At 46.6% G+C, this 22,192-nt stretch overlaps 1 protein-coding gene across 1 annotated transcript in view; it reads right to left on the minus strand.

Annotated features, from left to right (window-relative positions):
• The window catches only part of CFAP77 (cilia and flagella associated protein 77), a 59,797-nt gene that overhangs the window by 14,912 nt on the left and 22,693 nt on the right, over positions 1 to 22,192 (minus strand). Inside the window, exons 2-3 of the mRNA XM_018074207.2 lie at positions 9,614 to 9,713; positions 8,846 to 9,074 (exon numbers count right to left, since the gene is read on the minus strand). Coding sequence (XP_017929696.1) covers positions 8,846 to 9,074; positions 9,614 to 9,713 — 329 coding nt within the window. The remainder of the gene's footprint in view (positions 1 to 8,845; positions 9,075 to 9,613; positions 9,714 to 22,192) is intronic.

The following is a 22,192-nucleotide window of genomic DNA, read 5'->3' on the forward strand; positions in this document are numbered from 1 at the left end:
TAGTGCTCCACCACCCTGGGAAAGGCTCAGTTTCTGGCAGGCCATCCTCGGAGCAGCAGCTCATTAAAACTTTGGAGAAGGAGAAGTTGCCGAAAACAGGAAGGCGTCAGAACCATCTGAGGGATTTTTGGTACACGCTTGTTGAAAGGTGTTTGAGAAGAGAGCCTTGGGTCTGACAAACTGGAATTTTAGTACGCCTCTCCGTTCACAGTGGGGCAAAATAATTGGTCATCAGTGACTACTAATTTGGTTTAGTAGCCAGAGGCATTTTTTTTCTTCCCAGAAAATCAATGACAGTGCCGAGGTCTGTTCAGCGTGATTCAGCTCAAGACGGGTCCTCATTTAGCTCTTGATGCTTCTTCCACTGGAGACAGCTATTTTGTTAAAATGAAATTAAAATCTATCTATAATGTGCAGCTCGGGGAGTAGCACCCGTCAACGCCATGCTGCTCTTGAGGTTTCAAGGTTGTCAGTCTCCCCTCAAACTTATTTTCAAAGGTTTAGGTATCAACTGATATAGGAAAAAAAAGGTACTTGGGAAAAGCGGATACAGAGGACTTTGCTCAGGAAGGAGGTTTATAGCACCTTGAAAGGTGCAATCAATTTGATTGCTAAGTTGTGTTGTAAAAGGGTAAAAACTTGGCTTGTGATTGCTTTCTTCTTGTGTAATGCAGAAGCAGAGGGGCTTGTGAATATTTCAGTGCCAGCTCCAGCCCGTGGATGTTCCGGGGGGCTCTCCAGCCAGGGCAGGCAGCTCCCGCAGCACTTTTCCCGCTGCTGGTCAGGACGTGCTCGGGCGGGGAGCGGGGCAGGGAGCAGAGGACGATGTGCACAGGCAGCGGCTCCCCGGCGGCCGCGCAGCTGTTTGGGCTGGGCCGAAAACGCTGCTCCGATTGCAGCGGCAGCTTAGAGGCAGCAGGATCTGGCCCTGCAAAGGTGCTTATGCAACAGATAAATCACAGAATGGAATTTGTCTGCAGTCCTGATGTTAAAACCGTGTTGCCGCACCACTGCCTATCCCGAAACTTTAACCCTTTCTTGAAAGGTTAATGACGTTTCAGGGGGGTTTAGTCCTTGCTGGTGTCCTTCCATCTAAGACGTGCTTTTGCTGCACAGCCAGGATGTGTCTTTGGGGTCTTCAGTCCTCAGGGGAGGCAGCTGCAGGGGCACCACCTTTGTATTCCTTTCTAGTGTACCTCATGCAGGGGAGGGTTTGTCCTGTGATAGCTGTGTCCGTACAGAGATCTCCCTGCGGCTCCTGGACAGGCCAGCAGAAGTTGTTTCTACCAGCAAAGGGTTGTTTCTTGTGGAATCATTAGGGTTGGAAAAGACCTCCAAGATCAAGTCTAACTGGTTTCTTGTTGGGAAGCAGTTTGGTGTCCAGCATCTCTTGGACACATTATCTTCAGCAAATAAAGCACAAGCTGGGGGGTCTGTGACTCTGCTCGGGGCCTTGGGTACCCCCAAAGCAGGCAGCAGTGAGACATTAGTGCTCAGCTCCCTCTGCCCTGAAAGGGGGCTGAGAGCACAGGAAGGTTCTGCTTACGGCTCCCTTGTCCTGCTATATTGTCTCCCTTCCTCCCTGGTTACTGATGGGCTGGAGGTAGCCATCTATCTCCCATTAATTTGTCTCCGTGTAGCCCAGCAGGAAGCTGGGGTGTGATTACAGCTCTGGCCCTCGTTCGAGAGCCGGCACGGCCCCGGCATCCCCCTGCAAACTGCCTGGCTCTGCCTCGCCTTAATTGTTCCCCTTTGGCCGGTGGACCTGTCTCCTCTAACAAGGGCTGCGAGGAGGGCCGAGGTAATTGAAGCACTTAGCCACACTCCCCAGCACTGCCTCCTGCAGCTAATTAGGAAAGAGGGCCGCTGGGCTCTTCATTATTTCTTTTAATTGTTTGTGGGTTTTGCATAAGGGTGAATGGCAGAAGAGGGATGTGCAGTTAGCGGTGAATTCTTGACTTTGAAATTTGTATAAAAGGTCACTTACAATTTGTTAACGTTTTTCACAGGGGTGAATTCAATTAGCGGCTCTGAAGTCCCCGCACACACGTGTGTGGGTGTGTTTGTGAGGAGAGGGAGAGACGGCAAAACACGCTGGGTGTGAGTCTAAAGGCTCTTCATTTTCCTAAGAAGCTTGTAGACTATAAAGTTATACACCCCTTACAGCTTTATGGTCCTCTAAATAGGTCCTGGCAATAAACCCATGGAGAGGCCCAAAAGATCATTTCCAAATGATCTCCACTTGTCCTCACTTTCCATTAACCACTGAAGAAAATAACAAGAGAAAAATTGGTAGAGAACACTCAGGGACCAATTTTTTTTTGCAGTCTTTGGGCTGGCAAAACTCTCAGTTGCAACAGTGGGTCTTCCACCCGTGTGGCAGCTGCGGGATCTGTGCTGCCAAGGCACTGATTACTCTGAATTTCCAAAGCTTCTTTACAATCCTTGTAATTTGGGTGAGGAAATAACAATATAAATTATTTCACCGTGGGCAGCCAATGAGGCAGTGGCTTCTTCTAAGTGTCAGAGGATCTGTTATTTTGCTCCAAGGGCTCGTATGTGTAGAACAGTAAAAAGAATAAAATCCATTGTAAACATGCACTTTAGAAGATTTATCAGATGCTCAGAGCTGTACTTAGGAGTACACATGGATACAAGAGCACCAATTTGCCTTACTGTTCCCTCCCAGGCCGAGTGAGATGTTTACTTGCAACAGTCCTAAATGCACATATGGAAACGTGTGTCTTGCAGTGAAGATACCAAGCCAGCTTTTACCCTTTAAATAACTGGCTTTACAAGCTGAAATTTGTGTGTTAGCATTGATTTTTGGGGTTGGAGATACCTTTTGGCTGACTTAGTTGAAGATTATGTAGGGTTATCTTCAACATATTTGTCTACAGGCTGGAACTCTGCTGTTACTCTCTGAGAAACTCAGGTGGGACGTGATTCTGGGACAGAGCTGTTCTGCCTGGGGTCTCAATCCATGGCTGAGAGTGAACAGTGCTCAGTCTGCAGCCACCAACAAATGCAAAACATCCCAATGAGTGAAAAACCAAGAAAAAAAACCCTCCAGTGCTGAGCAAAATAAATCAAAGAGCAAGGTCTTCCCCTTGACCTCCGTCCCATGCTTGAATCTCTCTGGATGGGTGGGAACATGACTTTGTTTGAAAGGAGAAGATGTCAATGAGGGCTGAAAAGCTTTGCTTTCACAAAAAGGATTCGGTGGTTATTCCCCCCTGACCCAGGTTTTCATTGCAAAGGCAGCAAAAGCAAAAGTTGCTAAAAGAAAAAAATCCACTTGTGGCAAGAAGTAGTTTTAGATGGTAAAAGTTTTGAAAGAATTTTTTCAGCCAGCTGTAATCAATGGAGATAAACCCACAGAAAGCAGCCAGTCTGTGTGAGAGAGTAAATTACTTTCCTATTCAGTGTAAATTGGTAATAAGGGATCTAAATCTCTGTTCTTTAGATCTTTTTTTTCCCAGCTCTGTGGCTGATGTGCAGGACCCAAACCTTATGCCAAACCATGACTTGCCTGTTTATTTTCTCTTAAGCTGTGAACCTGAAGTAGTCAGAAACTGTTATAACTGCAGTAAATAACTACACTGGAGGAGAATCAGCATCTTCATGGGGCACTCAGGAGTTTTTTGAAGGGCGCAACAGGTTTTTCTGCCCAACCAGAAGCTGCAGCCACCGGGGCACGAGGCAGCAAGATGCAGGTGGATGGGGCTGGGTAGTGATGAGAGCACATACCCAGCCTGGAACATTTCCAGTGGAAGAAAACTATCCTTGAAATAGAAATTCTTATCTTAGCAATGTGAGAATGGTGGCAGAGACACAAAGTGCCTTTCACTGTGGAATTGGATAGGATGTGTAATTATCTGAGCTGATGGGAGTCCTGTATTTTTTGACTTGGTTGCGTTTTTCTGGCGCTGTCATCCTGACAGTGATTCCAGTCACTGTGTCTCATTTTTACAACTTGTTTTGTCAGTGCTCAGATATTTCTTTTTCTAAAAGTTTTGTTTGCCCTAATCCTTAGGATTTTAATGGCTTTACACTCTCTTTGTTTGGCTTCTAGTGCTCGTGGGTCAGATGTGAGCTTGCTGTGATATTAAACTTTCTTGCCTGTCCAGCTTTTCCCGGTGGGTTCTTTCCAGGAACACCCTCTGCTTTTCAACATCATATCTTTGCAGCTGGTCTATATCTAGATTAACTTTTTTTTCAGGGCCAGGTATTAATGACCTGAAATGTTCTCTAAGTGTTTCAAAAATAAACCTACCAGTGCATTCCGTGTGCTGAAGAGATGCTGGAAATACCTCAGTACCTTTGGGCAGCTTTCTAAACTTTGTTCTGTGTGAAAACATCATGGGTGGAAAGACCACTTGCTAAGCAGAGCATGAACTTTGAAACCTTCCTTTTTGGGCAAGGTGAAAGATTAGGACAATTGCAAATGATACAAATTAAAGAGGAGGTATTAGATAATTGATGCCCTTGGCCAATTGTAACAATTCAAAGAGAGATTGCAATGACCAAATGCTTTAGGGAGGCAAGTTTGCTGCAGGAACATGGTGAAAGCAGCTGCCAAAGAATTAAGACCAGTTTTAGAGAATGGGAGGTGGAATGGAGGGAGGAGATGAAGATAGAAGGAAAATGGGATGTAAAATTCGGGAAAGGGACAACTGAAGCGAAGGTAGACAGTGGGGGGGACCCGGCAGGAGCCATGGGGATGACAGAGTGCCAGGGAAATCCTGCCAGCACACCCAAGGTCAGCCCAACCTACAGGCCAACTGCCAAGTGGATGGCAGCACGTGGGAGGCAGGGTTATGGCCATGCAGGGTTGGAAGGAGGTCCAGGTGCAGGATGGCAGAGAGTGGCACGTCTGTGCAGTCTTTGTGTCCAGGAATAGGTTCTGGGACACAGTGGGAAGACTTAGGGAACTTACTAAGAGATGAATGAAAGCTTTTCTCTCAAAGCAGCCCTGGCAGTGTTGGGCAGTGTGTTCATGCTGAGGGTGCACTCTGCTTGCTCCTGGGGAGAGAACTTGTGCTTGGGGTACCAACTGTGTGCTGGTGTTGTTTTGGCTTCAAACTCCTTGTATGACCTTGCACAAATCAATATAATCTAAAATCTGGCTATAGACAGCATCCACATCTTTGTGGTTACTTCTAGTTCCAAAAACTGTTCATTTAATGTTGGCTAATTTCAGTGCCCAGTGAAATTCAATCAGAAAAGGTGATCAGGAGGATAAATGTGGGTCTGGACATTGACTGGGGTTTCCAAATGCACCTTGAATGACAGGCAGTGAAGCTGTGACATTGTGTCAATGTGTTCATTGACACCAGTGAAGCTCCTGGAAGTCTTCACAGACTCTCTGTGTCTTTAGGTCTCCACTATCATCAAACCCTAGCCCTCTCAGTGCCCTCCATCCTCCCCCTTGTAAAACAAGGTCATTATTGCAAAGAGTGTGGGGTTGAATAACCTGCCAGTGTTGTGGGGTTATTTTGAATGAAGGGACCTGGGATTTAGGGCCAGGAGGACAGCAACCCTCATCTGCACACATCTTATAGCTCCATAATGTCATGCACAGAGCGTGAGGATGGGGTTTAGCTCCTGGAGGGGAGGTGTTGCCAATGATGGGCATTTTCCTTGGAAGACAAACCTGTAGACCTGCTTGTGTGTTGTTAGCCTGGCACCTCCATTCAGTGGCCATGTACTCTCTTGCAAATTGTGGCTTGCACGAGGCAGCTCTGGTAGAGATCAGAAGCTGGAGTGTGAATTGGGGGAGGCTGACTGGAGGGTGCCCCTTGGGGGAGGCTGGGACCCCACCACAGCCTCGTTACCGCTGACCTTGGCACGAGCACTGCCTGCTGATGGATCGGCTCCGGAGCTGGACAAGACCCTGGGGAACCACTGCATTATCTATTATCGTCCCATCAGTGCCTCCCCTGACCCCTCCCAGCTCCGAATGCCACAGGCATCAGGGAAGGAATAAATCTCTGTCTGATACTGAGAGAGGGAAGGGAGCGAGAGCAGGAAAAAGGAGAGATGAAAAATGTCCTTTTTATGACTCTCACAACAAAGCTGGCCACATGATTCGTAGCAAACATTACTCTGGGAAAAGGGAGGGAGAGAATGGGGAGGGGGGAATCAGCAAAAAGCAGAGCTGCTTCCCTCCCCTGGAAGATGCCCACGGGGAATTAATGGAGGGGTATGGGTGACCTTTGAAGGTAAATATCCCAGGAAAAGAAAGGAAAGAGGCCTCAGAGCTTCAGAAAGCCCACTCTGTCTGAGGCTGCCTGGTGAAATGCTCCATGCAGCACACGTCCACCGCGAGGGGAAAACACAGGCACAAGTGCTCTGCTGTGCTAGGGGGAGCAGCAGGGCCAGCCCGTGATTAATAAGGCACTAATAGCAACCGCAGCACTTGTGCTCGTTTCTGTTTGGGATGATCCAGGGGAGCTCGTACGTGTGAGCCTGGGGAGAACTCCTGACCTTGGTGTCTTTAGGAGACAGAAACCTTTAGCAGCACAGCCTGAGCCTGGGGCTGAGCAAGGGCTGGAGATAAGTTGGCAGGGTTTGAGAAGCCCCTTGTGCATCACCCCCTGAGCACAGACACCTTCCTGTGGCAGCTGCTGAGTTATTTGGGCTCTAAGCCCTGTGCTGCTGTTCCCAGGGGGGCAGCCCAGCCCTGCAATTCCCATGGTGTGGGAGAGCCACAGCAGGGCTTTGGGTGCAGACTGGGAGGGTTTGCACTGGTGTTCTGGGGCTGTCCCAGAGCACCACTGGCATCAGGAAGGGTGTCTCCAGCTGCTTCCAGTGCAGTGGGAAAGCACCTTTGCTCTCTGCCCTTCTTGGCCATGTTTTCTGTGCTGTGGGCTGGGGAATGACGGGCAGGCTCTGTTCTTGCTGGAAAACTTCACTGCACCTGAGAAGTTTATCCAAGCTCTTATTTCTAAGAGGCATGGAGTGCTTGGAGTCATGGAAAGAGACCATACACCACCGTTTTTTTCTTCTGCCCCCAGACAAGCACATGCCTCAGCTGGAAGTGCCTTCCCAGTCAGCAGCACTAAGAACACAGTCCTACAGGGCTTAGGGTCCAAACCCAACTTAAATCCATTGACAACCAAGTCATTTTTAGCAAGACAGGTCTTGCTGAACCTGGGGAGCTGTTACTAGGGATGAGCTCGGGCTGGGGAGTGCTCACCAGAGCTCGTTTCTTTAACTTGCCAGTCATGGAAAAGTGTGTTAAACTCCCACTTTTACCAAAATGGCTGTAACAGCTCCTTGGTAATCCCAGTAATTTGATTTTATCTATAACGTGCTTTTAAAGTAAAGGGATAAATACAATCAGTCTGCATAAAAGGTAGCTATTAAGGAGCCAGGCTAGTTGTACAATAATAACTTTAAATTAAAAGCCCTTTCTCACTACTTCTGCTGTTGTGGGGTCTGCACATTTTCCTTAAAACTTTTGAAACGTGCCCAGGCTTCTTACAGGCAGCCATTTAACCTCCGTTTATGAAGAAATAAAGCAAAATTGATGTTGATTTTGGTCTACATTGGGGGATACTTTTGCAACATAAAAGCCCTTTTGCCTGCAATTTGCAGAGCAGCCCTGTCACATTGGTGAGGGCTGATACTGATAAAGATAAAGCTTTATAGCTGGGGCATTTGCAGCTAACAGCAAGCTAATGCTACATTTTCATTTTGATGCAATTAATGTTAATGTCTGCTACGAAAATTGTCATTAAATACCATTTTAAAATCCATTCAATTTGCATATGCAAAGGCCATTTACTATCATGTAAAATACACGGTGCCGTTCATCATGTCTTTTCTCTAGAATTTGTAGCTGTTATTTTTCTGGTAGTGATTATTATCTAGCTCTTAAAATGAAACCTAATGTCTGGTCCAGACCTGCACAGAGCAAGAAAAAGCCTCTGTGCTCCAGCAGAAGCAGGACTTTCAGAGCCTTTGAGTGCTGGTTTGTGCTGGAGTCCACTGGCTCTTTCAGCTTTCTGTGCTCTCCAGCTGCCCCTGAGTGAAGCCTTAAACATCCTTCTGCAGTGCAAGGGATGGATGGGCAAGATTATGCCCTTCTGGAGGGGCTGCTGGAGGGTCAGCTTGTACCAGCTCCCCTCCAGGAAGCAGAAGGGAGTAGTGAAAACCTTCTTTGCCTCTATTCTGCTCCGCTACCAGTTTCTGCCCCATGCAGGATGATGAACTAACAAGTGGGAGAGAGTGGGATAAAGAGCTTGAACTGATCCTTAACTCCACCAGAGCATTTCAACCAGTGCAGACAAGTAGAAGTGCTGTTGCCCTGATTTTTTGACCCTGGGAAGCCATTTTTCTGGCTTATAACTCTCCATATTCCCTGAACTTACAGGGTTGGAAATGAACATATTTTTAAGAGGTTCCAAGCCCTTAATGCCACGGGTGAAATGGGGCTGTCTTGTGGCATGTATGATAGATTTAGGTGGTTGATTATCAGACAGAAGTGGAATCAGACATGGAAGTTGTCATGTGGAAAGGGGGGGGATATGCCCAACCCCTCTCCCAGTGCAACCTCCAATAACAGGTAGTTATCAGTGTTTAGAGAACCTTTGTGGGGCATCCCGACCATGTTTCATCTGGGAAGCAGCAGCTGTGTCTCCTTCTGTAATTCTTATTCTCCTTTAACTTTTAACCCTATCCATTGCTCCCCAAAAGTGATCTCTGACCCAGCAGCAGCCTGTGCAGGTTCAGGGCACTTGTGTTTTGGGGACTGTGCTAGCTGGGATGTGGGAGAGATGTAGGTGTGAGGGTAGGAAGGGATAACTTCATTCTGAGAAGGGCCCCAAGTCTTCCTTACCGTGCTGGCCTGCCGAAAGTCATGTCTGGGATTTTGGGAACCCAACTGAGGAATCTGTTCTCATCTTTCAACCGAATGTCCATGAACTTGTAGTAGAGCCCGAACTCGCGGGCTGTGGTACAACCGGCCTTCACGGCCCCGCGGTCCATGGTGAGGAAGTCCCGGGGCATGACCTTTTTCCTGGAGCCCAGGGACTTCCTGGGCTTTATTGAGTCCCAGTGGCCTATGGCTGGAAGGAAATAGGAGAGGCATCTCAGTTAGCTCCTCTTTGGGAAAGGAGGCTGATGTCTGCACCGTGCACGAGGGCCCTGTGTGGCCAAGATGCATTTTGTCACGGCTTCACTGTGCAGTGAACTTCATATCCTGTCCCACTGCATTTCATATGGGGACACCTCCCATCTGAAGTGGATGTCTTCTCACCCTCCACCCTGGCTTGCTCAGGAGGCCTGATTTCAGAGGGAAATTGTCCCTGAGAGCACAAAGTAGGAGCTCTAACAGAGTTCTGACAGGGGCCAGGTGAATCACCCTTTGCAAGTGCCACACCCCTCTCTGCCTGGGCTCTGTGTGAGCCTCCCAAAGTTTCCAATATGATAGAGAAACTTTACTGGTCACCAGGCAGTTTGTGTGATATTAATGAAAGTGGGTAAATGTTGGAGTGGTGCACCTCCAGCCTGATGAGAAGTATTGAAGAGCCTTGGGAATGGGAGGATAGTCCCTGCTAGCCCTAGGACCTTGTTGCAGGTCTGTATTTTAGTGGCAGTGTCATACCTTCAGCAACTCCTCCATCTCTCTTGTGCACGTACATCCCATAGGTGAAGTCAAGGCCTGGCAGGGAGTAGCAGTTTCGCAGAGGCTTCCCCACTTCATGCTGCAGAAAAGTGAAGTTAAAAGAGAAGCATAAAAAGCTTTTCTGATAAGATAAAGCCCCTGAAAATAAAAGTTTGTAACAGAACATGGCCACAAGTACCAGGAGTGGCTGTGGCTCCCCTTGGCAGGGGTTTGAATCTCACTGCACAAGCACAGTGCAGAAGGAGCTGAAGCCTCTAAGGGATGCTGAATTTCACACAAGTTTGTACTTGAGTTATAAAGCAACCCAGTCTTGCTGGAAGTAGGGGTCCTGACTCAATATATATGAATTTGAAATATTCTTGTTTGGTTAATGTCTCGATTGGCTGGGATGTCCAGCTGTGGTGTCTGCTGGGGAGATTGAAGCTAGTCTTTACTTTACTTTGAGTTATTTAATTTCCAAGTTATGCATCCTTCTAGAAAACAGCCATAAACTTCCCCAGGCACAATCACATGGCTGCTCCTGCCTGGGAATAATCAAGACACAAGGCATGTTACAGGAGGAGGATAAGGGGGATGAAGAAGGGACAGCAGAGCCTGGGGCTTATAGTATAGAAGAGAACTTGAGCTCAATAACCTCATTTCTATTTAGTTTTAAAATGAACTCTTGCCCAGCCCATGTGTGTCTCAGCCTGGTGGTGTCTGTGGGATTAACTGACCTCCTCTCACCCCTTTTGTCTTTCCCCTCCCATTTCCATGGTGAAGTCACTGCAGGATGTGTGTGTCTTGAAACCTTATTGCTGCTTGAAAGAGAGGCTGTGGAGGAGGGAAGGGAAGGGGTGGGAGCCTGGCAGCAGCTTTGGTCTGTGTGTCCCTGCGAGGGAAAGCTGGAGCAGGGTCAGGCAGCAAGTCCCCAGGAGCCCTGAGGGCCTTGTGTGGGTGCCTTGGGACAGGTCATTTTCCATGGGAAGGGTGTTAGAGGAGCTGGGATGCTGTAGGTGTTGTCAGGTCTTGTTGGGAGAATGAAAGTGCTGAAATACTACTCTGGTGCTTCTCATTGAACACCAACACTGAGATGACCATTACTACACTCCAGGGTGAACGCTCTGTGGATCTGGAGGTGCTGAATCAAATGCAGACCAAGTGAAAAGAGACTGCAAATGAACCACCTCTAGCTTCCCACTCTGGCAGGCTGAGGCTGTACAGCAGGGATAAGGGACCCAGCTTACTGGAGCTGCTTGTGTAGGAACATCATCCAACCCCAAATTTACATTCTGCTCCCAGTCAGCACTGTGCAAACCCTGGCCAGGTTTGCACACCTCAGCTCAGGCAAAACTCTCACTGATCCAGTTTTGCCTGGAGAGTGAGGGTTAATAACCCCTGCCCCAAACAGGCACCTTTCCAGAGGGCTCTGTCTTGAGCTCTCTAGAATTTGCTCATAATTCCTCAAACTTTTTCACCTGGAGACATTTCTTTGTGCACTCAGTTTGGGGTTTCTCAGCTTCTGTCTCTATATGTAGCTACACAAGCCCTAAAAGCACACGGTGGCTGTGGCACTGGGATCCTCATCAGTGTGTCCAGGGGGGAGATGGTGGTGCCTTGATCATGGTGTGATAACAGGTCTGCTCCTCTGCAGAGCCTGGCAAGCTGGCTGCCAGCTTTGCCAGTTTGGGATCACTGGGATCATTGGGTCTGCACACCAGTACAATGATTCTTTCAAGTAAATCTGGGGTCTTACTTCTCAGGTCTGGGAGGGAGGTGCTTCATCTTGTTCCTGTTAAATCCACACACTTGTGACACTATAAAGCAGGTGTGGTATCCCCCTGACTCTCAGGAGCACAAGTCCACCAGAAAATGAGTTTTCTGGACTTGCTAAGATCTTTTGGTAGGCTCAAAACCCCCATGAGGCTCCTTGCCCTGCGCAGAAATACAGATCCTTTGTTGCCAACAGACCTCTTTGAAAGCCATCCTGTCAGCTACCTGATGCAACCTGTGCATAACATGGCTGCATTTCCCTGGCTGCCTGTGGCAGAGGAAGGGACTGTCCCTTGCAGGTGTGTCCAGCACTGAGCACGAGGGGAGTGAGAGTGTTTTTAGTGCTGCCACGAGTGAGCTGCCCCCCCGGCAGTGCTGAGCCATATGTGCCCGCTGCGTGTGAGTCGGGAGCTCACGCACAGCACACGAACCTCTGCCAGGGATGATGAAGTGGCTTTCACTGCTGATCTATTTCCCCTGTATTTACAGCTATTTTTAGATGGGTTGTCACTGGTGTCCGAGGGAAATGGTGTAACGTTCCTCAGGCGCGTGAGAAAAGGCTTTTTCCAGGGATCATGTTCCGATACGGGATCAGTTAAGTGAGGTCAGAAATCCGCGATGGCAAAGGTGTGGCAGATGGGAGAAAATTGCTGAGAAACTGCAGGGAAGGAGAGAGGTTTGTAACCTGTGGCAAAGCTGCTTCCAGACCCTCGAATGCAGAACTGTGTAGAATGAAAGAAATTATGGAATTTAAAGAGTCCCTTTTGTAGAGCACCTGAAGTTAACACAGTTGGGTGTTTACTCCGTCACAAAATGAGTGCATGCTGTTTCCTTTTATGATCAGGTGGCATTTTACAGTCACTTTGCACTGAATAAATAAAGCTGAAGGTGCTGGATAATTAATTAAAAAAAAAATCTGGTCCAATATGTTGAACATGGAGAGAATCTGTGCCTGAATCAAAATCAACGAACTCAGAGGACTCTGGTTGCCTGCCAACATCTTTTACCTACAAAAGAAGGGGAAGGATGTAGCAGGAATGAATCTTGCTTGGTGTAATCCAAGATTACAGCCTTTCTCATTCATAAATTAACAAAATGCTGTTTCCAGCTCATGAGCTGGTTTCATTTGTTTGTCCTGGGGCATTATAGGTGTGCTCTGTCATAAAGCAGTGGGGAGAGCGAGCCAAAGTTGATGCAGAAGGTCCTTTTTTCTCCCCCAGCTCCAGCACTGTTCCCTGTGTTCAGGTTTAGGCTGTCACAAAGCTGCTTGGCTGGAATACAGATCTGTCTGACAGCTGTGCCCATCAGTAGACAACTTCATTAAACCTCATTAAGATGTCATTTCTCTGCCTTATTTCCCACCTCTTGGCTCTAATTAAAACCGTCTCTCTCTGCATCCCAGGCGGTCCTAATTTTCTCTGGGTACCTTCTGCAAGTTTTCTCCCTTTACGACCTCAGTGAGGAAAATCCAGCATCCTAAATGCTGTTTATCCAGCCTGTTTGGAAAGGACAACTCTAGACTTTTTCCTGAAGCATTCCCAGAGCACCCAGCAGAGATAACACCTCCTCCCAGGGCTGCAGGAGATGTGCACCGAGGCTTTGTTTGCTCTCTCCAACTGTCTTTAGGGACCTGGCTAATCCGTCCTTTCCCCTTGGACACGATTTTCGTGGTTGAACTGGGTGTGTCTGGACTGGGTTTGGAGGGTGCCATGCTTGGACTGGCCCCAGCACAGTGCTGGGGGTGTTTGATCACTGAAAAGCAAGAGGTGTTGGGTGTATCAGGATATCCCTGACCTTTCCCAGGTAGTTTCTGATTTCTGCAGCCACGGGCTTGAGCCCTGGATTTGTATCTGAGTGTTGGAAAATGTTTGCTGTGAAGGAAGAGAAGGAGTCTGTTTGTGAGAGGTGGATACATTGTAAAGGTGTAAGGAAGCACAAAACCTTTCAGGTTTTGTTGCAAGACATATTTGTGTTTCATCCCCTGCTATTTATGGCCCAGTGACACACATTGCATCAATTTTCTACAGACGACTGAGAGGGGTTGGAGATGTGTTTGTGCAGAGGTACAGCGAGAGACAGGCAAGGATTTTTAATCCCTGCCTCTGCAGCCCTTCACTGAGAGGAAATGCTGGGCAAATCCATGAATCAGCCAGGGCTGCCCCATCCCCTCCTCTCTGGCTCTGTGGCCACCTGCAAACTCTGCGCCGGTGCCTTTTCATCCTGCCAGGCCCTGCCTCCCTCCCACCTTCTGTTCCCCTTTTCATGACACCCCCTTGTACAGTAAAGCCTCCCGTCACGCTGCCATTACTATTATTATTGCAGATTTACTGCACTTGCAGAGTGAAGTGATTGCAGTGACAAGGCCCAGCATTTTTCCCTCCTTCCCCCCGCGACAGCTTGAAATCAAGCCCTTCATTTGCATTTACATGATCTTGCTGTGCAGCTTATGAGATCGGGAGATTTATTTGCTACTTAGCTTGATGTTTGATTACACTCTAAGAAGGCAGTGAGCTACAAAGTGCAGGGATACATCAGAACTGAGCTACTGAAAGCCTCCGGGGGACAGTAACTCAACATCAGGTTTAGGTAGATGAGAAAGGGAATGTTCAGTGTTTTGAGAAAGGCAAATTTGATGAGATTTGTTTTTTCGGTTTTTTTTTTTTTTGGTTAAGGGTGGAGGGAAAACTTTCCCTCTCTCACAAAAAAAAAAACCAAAACAGGAAAACAAGAATGTTGTTATAAAAACACACCTGAAAATCTGGATTTGTTAGTGCAGAAGAAATCCTAGCAGGGGCTGGTGGCTGCTGGGCTGCCTGCCGCTAACTGGTTGTAACTTCCACCTCCAAGAAGATTATTAATAATAAGTTGGCAGTTGTCTTCAAAGCTTTTCATAAGCATTAAAGGTCAAAGTCAAAGGAAGTTTTGCTTGATGGACCACCACAAAATCTGTCCCTGATTTATGAAGCTTCAAAACACTCCACTGAGCATTAATCCTCTGTAGTAGTGGGGAAACTGAGGCAGGGAATCAGTGTGACCATGTAGGACAGCAAAGGGAATGGAGTTTGGACTGAGGAGAGAAGCAGACCATTCCTAATAGTCACTGAGTTCAGAGTAGGAGACCAAATTATTACAGCGTCCCACAGCAGTGTGAGATTATTCCAGAGAAAAGGGTGATGGTTGGGCAAACTGCTGCCCTTGGAGTCTGGAATGGCAAAGCTCGAGGATCTTGCTGTGAGTTTAACTCCTTCAAATTTACATCATTACAAATGCTCCAGACAGGGTAGACAACACTGCTAACCCAGAGTATGTCTACACGTGCAATCTGTGCTAATCAGTGCTCCTGACTGACCTGCACTGGGAGCTGTAGCCTTGTTAGATACCAACCTTTGAGTGTCAGGTCTAAGTTTGAAAGGTTTTGCCCTCTGAAAGCTACATTTTGTGCGATGCTGGCAGTGGAGGATGGGTTGGATAGGGCAGGTAGAGAAGGCAGATGGCACTTCCAGCCCAGGATCTCCCTACCCAACCCCAGGCACCATCTTCCCTGCTCACAACAGGGCTGCAACACCCACAACCAAAGGCCACACACGTGTCCCCAGCACAGAAACCCCCATCTAGGGAAGGCACTGTCTGATACAGCCACTTCATGTGCGAACTGTTTGCACTCAGCTTTTAGTCTTGAAAATTGCCCTGAGATATGCTATTACAATTAATCATTAAAGACTTAAGAAAGAGTATACCCCATTACATAAAAGACTCCAGCGATGATCTTTATCCAACTTGTAAAATGGGCAGACTTGATGCGACTGAATAATTTTCCTCTCATCTGCACAAAATCATGAATGCAAGTCAGACTTTGAGCCTGAAGTGAACACTGCGAGACCAGCTTATAATTACCAAAACAGAAAAAAAGAACAGCGTTTTCTAATGAATGACAAGCCACTAGGTGGAAATCTAATTTGGTCTAATTAAGCAGCCTTTGTGAGGATTTGTCTTTAGATGAAAAGAGGGAGCCAAAGAGATCTAAATGCAAATGAACTCTATCATTTTGGTTTTAAAGGGCCAGGCACATAGGAAAGTATTTGCGTACACAACACTTTCGTTTGTCTTCATGGGTGTATTCACCTTCTGGTTTTCCACTGAAAAATCCTGCTTGCCCAAAAATTCTGGCACTCTGAATACTAGTTTTTATTGAATTAGAAGATAATGTGCCATTAGAGGAACAATTTTAGCAGTGGTGTATTGCAGCTGTTAAAATTGCCTTTCTCTGTAACAGGGCTGCTCCTTTCTGCTGTTTGAAAATGGGCTTGGGAAAAAAAAAAAAAGGGGGGGATATTTTTTGTGAAGGAGTCAGATCCCAAGTCTGTCGCTGTCGATGTGTGGCACCGAATAACTCTCAGGTCTTTGGGGGCACCTGCTGGACCCTGAGCTCCTCCTCGGCGCCTCCGTGTCAGGATGAATTACTTCAGCATTGATAAATCACCAACACCTTGCCCAGTTGTGCTATTTCTGCTGATTCTGCCGACAGTCCCCACGCTGGGAGCAGGCAGCCCAGGTACAGCCCCAAAGGCTGAGGCTCACCGAGGTGTTTGACTATAATTGAGATGGAAATATTGAAAACGATCTTCTCCTGCTCTATTAAATCTGCTCCTGCCTTTAAGATAAATTTGAGCCTGTGTAAGGTTCTGTGCCAGCGCTGAAGGTCAGAGAAGCACATGTGTTTCTGTAGAGGGTGTCACAGCTTGTGAAGTTCACATCAGCCCCTGCCTGCTCACAGCCCTGGAGAACAAACAGGGTCTGTAGTCAGAAGACAAAGTCCCTGGCAGGAGGGATGGGTTACTTGGGCTAAATGAAGATGGGGGCAGTTTACAGCTATCACTAGACTGAGGTTTTACCTATGTATGATTTTTCTTGAGCTACAACCACCATTTACCTCTAAGAGACAGAATGAACCTGGGATAGATTTGAGGACATGTAGGGACAATGGCAAAGAGGTTTGGTGCAGCATGGGGTGGAGCAGCTGAATGGAGAGACACTTCTCTGAGTCCTTGCTCTCCCTACAGGCAACATAAAGGGGGAAATGGAGGCATGGATGGACAGATCAGGGTGGGAAAATCAGTGGAATAATTCTGTCTTTGATGTGGCAGCAGTTTTGGAAGCTTTGGGGGTAATGTGGACAAAATAGTCAATAGTAACTTGGCCAAAAAAAGCTGTTTTACCATCTTTGCAGTTGACTGCCCAGAGAAATGAGGGGCATCCAGAGAGGAGCTGGAAAGGCTGTAGTGGGGTTATTTCCCAGAGAACCACAGCACTGGGCATACCTGCTGTACTGCAAACCCTGAAGTCAAATTCTGATGTTGGCTTCAGTGGGAGCACCAGGTTTAGCTGAGATGGGGTGTGGACTGTTTGAGGATGAGAGAGGACATTCTCTAAATGTTAAAGAGAATGGACAATGCTGTTTGATTTATTTTTTTTAAAGGTTCTGTCCGTTTCAAGCAGTTATGACCTTTTCTTTGTGTTTCATCCTTAATAGTATCTGTTCTTTGAACCTCTCCATCTGCTACTTCAAGAAAAATCCCCTTATGTTCTCGAGGCCAGATGTTGGCCCAGATTATGTCCAGAGCAACTCAGCTCAGTGAAGCTGCTGTTTACACCATGTAACTCACTGCTGCTCCTTCAGCTCCAGTTTTTATTCAACCCTCCTGCTTTTCTTTGGGTGCTATAGAACATGTTAAGCTAAATGCTGCCAGCATAGCATCCATATGAGCCACAGTGACATTAAAGGAGTTGAATTCAAGTGAGAATTTGACTGTGGGCCTTTCTGAGCAGACTGAATATGGCCACATTTCCTGTACAGTGAAATAGTTCCCCAGCAGCACAGACCTCTGATTCTTAGGCTAAATTAAATCCCTGGCTGCAAAATGAGATACTGGCTGCCTTGAGAGCTACCTGTTATTTCAAAGAAGAATTTGTCTGAAGTCAATACACTTGTGGTACCTCCTAGAACAAAATTCAAATATTTTACACAAGGAGACAACTTGTTAAATTCAGGCAAGCCTCTGGTTCAGGAATCTCTGGGCTTTCACTCAAGGAGAAACTCTAATCTCTGATCACAGATGCAGGAACTTACCAACTTCAGTCACCTCATGTACAGAATAATCTCCGTTTTCATTAGAGAATAGATCAAGTTTTTGCTGTTAAAAAAAGGATGCTGTTTCTTTAATGTAATAAAACCTCAGCAGGACAGAACGTCTTTACTAGACTATCCCCCACTATTCCCACAAGAAATCAAATATAATCCTATTTAAGAAGCTTTAAATAATTTTGAGCTTTCATATTGACTTATTAAAATGCAGCTTAAAAAATGCCTTCCTTGCAATCCCTTTACAAGGGTCAGGGATATAAAATTTGAAGAAATATGATTAGTAGATCAGTTGGAAAGATATGCGGCAGCTTCCAATTTTATTATTTAAAATGCCCTTTTAGAAGAAAAGGTGATTCTGTAAAAAGTGGCACCACCTCCCTGAAGGAATCTAGTCCTCGGGTTTCCAGTCTGATCTCCTGCATTCAGCACTCAACACTTCTGCCAGGCTTTTCTTAGACCTGAAGAGCCCTTGCAGCTGGGACAGAAGAGCTGCTTTCTGTGTCCTCATAGCCCAGCAAAATTGAGGCTTATCAGGCTCAAGCACAGAATAAGCCAATAGCACCTGTGGCCATTCCTTGCCTGGTGCAGAAGACAAAGTGATAATAGAGAAGCAAATATGCCCCAGAGGACAAAGCCACTGCAGAGCTGTGACCACAGGTACAGTCTGGCCCCCAGAGCCTTTCTTTTAGCACGTGGAAACTTGGAGAGATGAAGAGCTGTAAACTTTCAGATGTTGCTTGGAGAGGGATGAGTCCCTTTTTTTTTTTTTTTTTTTTTTTTTTTTTTTTTTTTTTAGTTTCCAAACATTATGTGTTGGAATAGAAAATTATAGGATGAAACAGGGGTCCTGCTGTGCTGACTTGAACTCTCTGCAGGGTGAACTGCATCTCCAGGCAACGGCTGCAAACTCCACCTGAATCCTGAGGGGCCCAGGCAGAAATCTCCTTCCAACAGATTTCAGTCCAGTTGCCCATGTTCATTCCTGCTGACTTCAGAGGAACTGCAGTTCCCCTGGGATCAGCAGGGTTGCAGGGATGTAAATGATGAGACGATTTGACCCCCGCTCTTGAAGTGTATTAAATACAAGGAAGACCCAAATTGTGCTGTCAGTTAGGCAGGACTCCCATTTAGCACAGGGGGCCTTGTGCTAATGCAGGAATCTGCCTGAATCATTTGCTCTGTCCTACAGCAAAATGTATTCAACATGCTGGAATTTAACTGCAAAACCTAGTGAGCAAAATCACACCCTGCCCATTACACTTACAGCCAGTTACTGTGAAATCCTAATGTGTCAGACTTTCTCTGGGAAATCAGGTAGCTAATAACTTTACTCCTGCCTAAGGCTGGACTTTGGTCAAGGCTGTCAAGGCTTCTATGATTTTCCTGTGTTTCTGAAAAAAATATCCATGATTTTGACATGCTGGGAGCTTCTGTGTGTGAGCAAGGAGAGAGCTGGAACAGCTGAATTCCCTGGGAGCTGCAGTGCTCAACCCAGGGTGCTCTGCAAGATAAACACCAAAGGGTCCTGAGCCCACCAGGGCCTCTGTCTTCAGCTCCTGAGCAAGCCTGGCAGTCAAATGTGCTTAACCCCTGGCAGGATCTTGCCCAGAGTTTTTTGCTGTGGCAGAAGAAGCAGCAGTGATACCAACAGCAAGACCATCCAGCCCTGGAGAAAACCCTTAATCCTCCAAGAAAGAATTATGAGGTTTTTCCCTGCCCTGTCTTCCTAATTTTCTACATTTATGACAATAATTGTGAGACTGGGCTGAAATAGCACTGGGAAGTTGCTGCCAATGGTTAAAAACTATCATTGCCTGTGGGTCAATCTTATTAATGGTGCTAAAAACACAGTGAAAATTATTTGGCTTACAAATTAATGCCTGTATTCTCCAAGATATATATTTCTAAAATCCTGCATCTGACTCCCTCATTGCTCTCCCCACCAAATTCTCTCAATATAATTCCAGCTCTGCTTTGTTCTACCGTTTTTCTCTCCCCAATCCCATATTTTTTGGAAAGGGTAGAACATAAGGGGTTGGATACTGCTCAGGTGATGTACACGAGGAGCCAAATTTCTTTCAAAGGGGCGACCTTCTGAGGCAACCAAGAGTTGGCTCAAAAAAGTCACTTCATAATTGCATCATATTTGCTAAATCAGATATTTTATGTGCTTAGGAATTCTCTATGTTCCCTTCATGTTCAGCCATTCCGAAAGGCTCCTGCTCTGCTGGAGTTCTGACCCATATTTTCCCTGCTGCAGTCCAAATTTGGTCGCTAAAAGGTAAAGGGGAAAAAAAAAATCTCTTGTCTCATCACATCTCTTCCCAACCCCTGTTCAGCTGCTGTGGTATTTTCCTTCATTATGCTGCTGCCTCAGACTGTAAACCTCTCTAATTTCCTACATCGCAGCTATTTATTTAAATGCTAACTCGCATTATGAAGTGATAATCCACAAGCGCAGGAGATAATTTATGAAGCATTTAAATTAAGAGGAGCAGCTAATTGGGAGCATGTGTCTTATAAGCCTTGCTAACACCAGAAAACTACAAATTAGGGAGAAAATGGAAGATATTTTTGTCTTGCTTTTTTCTTTTGTAATGCACTGAGGAAAAATATTACCATACATCACACAAACAGGGCTGCTCACCGAAGTCTTCTGTTGTTCCTTTCGTAGTTAGTCCAACACACAACGCTCTCGTTATTACAAATTCCTCATTATAACACACAAAATAATCTCTGCTCTCAGAGAAGGTGGAACGAGGTGGGGTTTTCTGTCTCCAAATAAAGCGGAATAAATTTTCCAGGAAAGGTCCCCTTCTCAGCTACAGGCATTAATTTAAAAGAGCAAAGACTCCCTTGTTATATAGGGATGTTAAAGTGCATTTAATTTAGGGCTGCACCACGCTGTAAGAGTTTTATAGGTTTCTGTTGAAATGAGAATGATCATAAATGGCTGTGAATCAGGGAAAAGCAAATGTGCCACGGCCTCAGGGCTGAGGAAATGCATTTTTGGATGCTCTGTTCAGATTTTGACACCAAAGTCACAAACTTTTTGTTTTCACTGCAGCTTTGTGGTGGTTTATTCATTAAAAAACTAATATTGACCTGAATCTGAATAGCAATGTGCCCCATGCTGTGTAATTCCCAGGATACAGCTGTATGCCAGAGACACTAAATGCTGCTGGGCTGGGCTGATAGGGAAGGGAAGGGTTTGACACCCAGGCCAGGACATTAACATTGGGAAAGATGATAATTATCCCCTGTTTGAGGTTCACAACCCTGCACCAGATTCCCTGGGAGACTGCTGCCTCAGAGGGGAGGGTGCAAGGCTGGGTGTCCTCAGGAGGCTTTTCCCTGCAAGTGTAAGGCCCCTTTGGTTGGTTGTTGTTGGGGTTTTTTTTGGGTGTCAGTGCTTTGATCAGAGGAAACATCTGGGATGTTCCCCCATAGGAGCAAGAGGGTTTCTCTGCACTCCCCAAAGCATCCCAGGCATCCAGAGGATTGCATTAACACAGTTCAGAGGGAACTCATGGCACATGGAGCATGGAGCTGACAGTAAGGACCACCTTAATATACAGCCCTCTGCCAGCCTTCAGCAACTTTAGTTTTCAGTACAGCTGAGTGAGGTCTTTAGTCAGGAATCCTCCTTTACCAGGCAACCAGTTCATGTGGGTCCCTTGTGTGGCTGCTCGAGACAGATTTGCTGTTAGAGTAAAATATTGTGTGCACTCCCTGCCTTGCAGGGGGCTTGGGAACCACAGCGAGGTCCTTGGATGGAGGAGGCTCTGGAAGTGTGTGTTTGAATTCAAGCCCTATACATGACTGCATATGTGTGCACTGCATGTCTAGAAAATACCTCCCTTTAATCTTTGCTTTCCTGTTCCTGCTCTTACAACCCCCCCCCATTACGTCTGTCCTGCCAAAAGCAGTCAGCAAACAGGCTCTGGCATTATTGGAGTTGCTCCTTGATTCGAAGGAAACCATAAATCTGAAACTTCAATCATATCTTTATGATCATTCAGCAAACAGAGATGGAGGATTTATTCAACATGGGATAGCAAAGGGGAAACTGCAGGGGGTTATTGCAGGAGATATTGGTTTAGCTAAGGCAGAACTGCTCCCTCGGGCCTCTCTAGGGCCGAGCCAATGAACAATGGCACCAATGACAATAACAAGGCAATTATGGGGAAGAGGGTGAGGAGGGGTAATGCTTTGTTAAAGATAGAGGTAAGATTCCAGCATGGTGTCTCTTTTGTGTGCTTTCGGAACTAAAGGATGGTGTGTCTGCCCGGGGTGGTCTGATTAGGAGCTGGTGATCCTAAAAACACAGCAAGTGCTTCAAATGCCTGTAGCTTGCATGTGATTGTGATGCTCTTAGGAGGTTATGAAGATTTCCTCCCTAATTAAATAGGGCTGGCAGTGGGTTCCCCTAATCCATGTTGCACTCCAGGGCAGGAGATAAGTACATAAAGCTCTGCTGACAGAGGTTTGTCTCTCTGGCTCTGTGATGATGTTGGGTTTTCTGCATTTAGAACTAACCTTTATTCCCAGGAGGGGACTCAGGGGGTCTCCCCTTGCTGGGAAGACGCTCAGACCTTCACCCAAGTGGGCCACAGTGTCGTGCCACAAACACTAAAGCCACCAACTTGCCCTGGAAAGTCTGT

The sequence above is a fragment of the Manacus vitellinus genome, unplaced genomic scaffold (genome assembly GCF_001715985.3).
Source record: "Manacus vitellinus isolate BGI_N305 unplaced genomic scaffold, ASM171598v3 scaffold_27_pilon, whole genome shotgun sequence".
Taxonomy (NCBI): domain Eukaryota; kingdom Metazoa; phylum Chordata; class Aves; order Passeriformes; family Pipridae; genus Manacus; species Manacus vitellinus.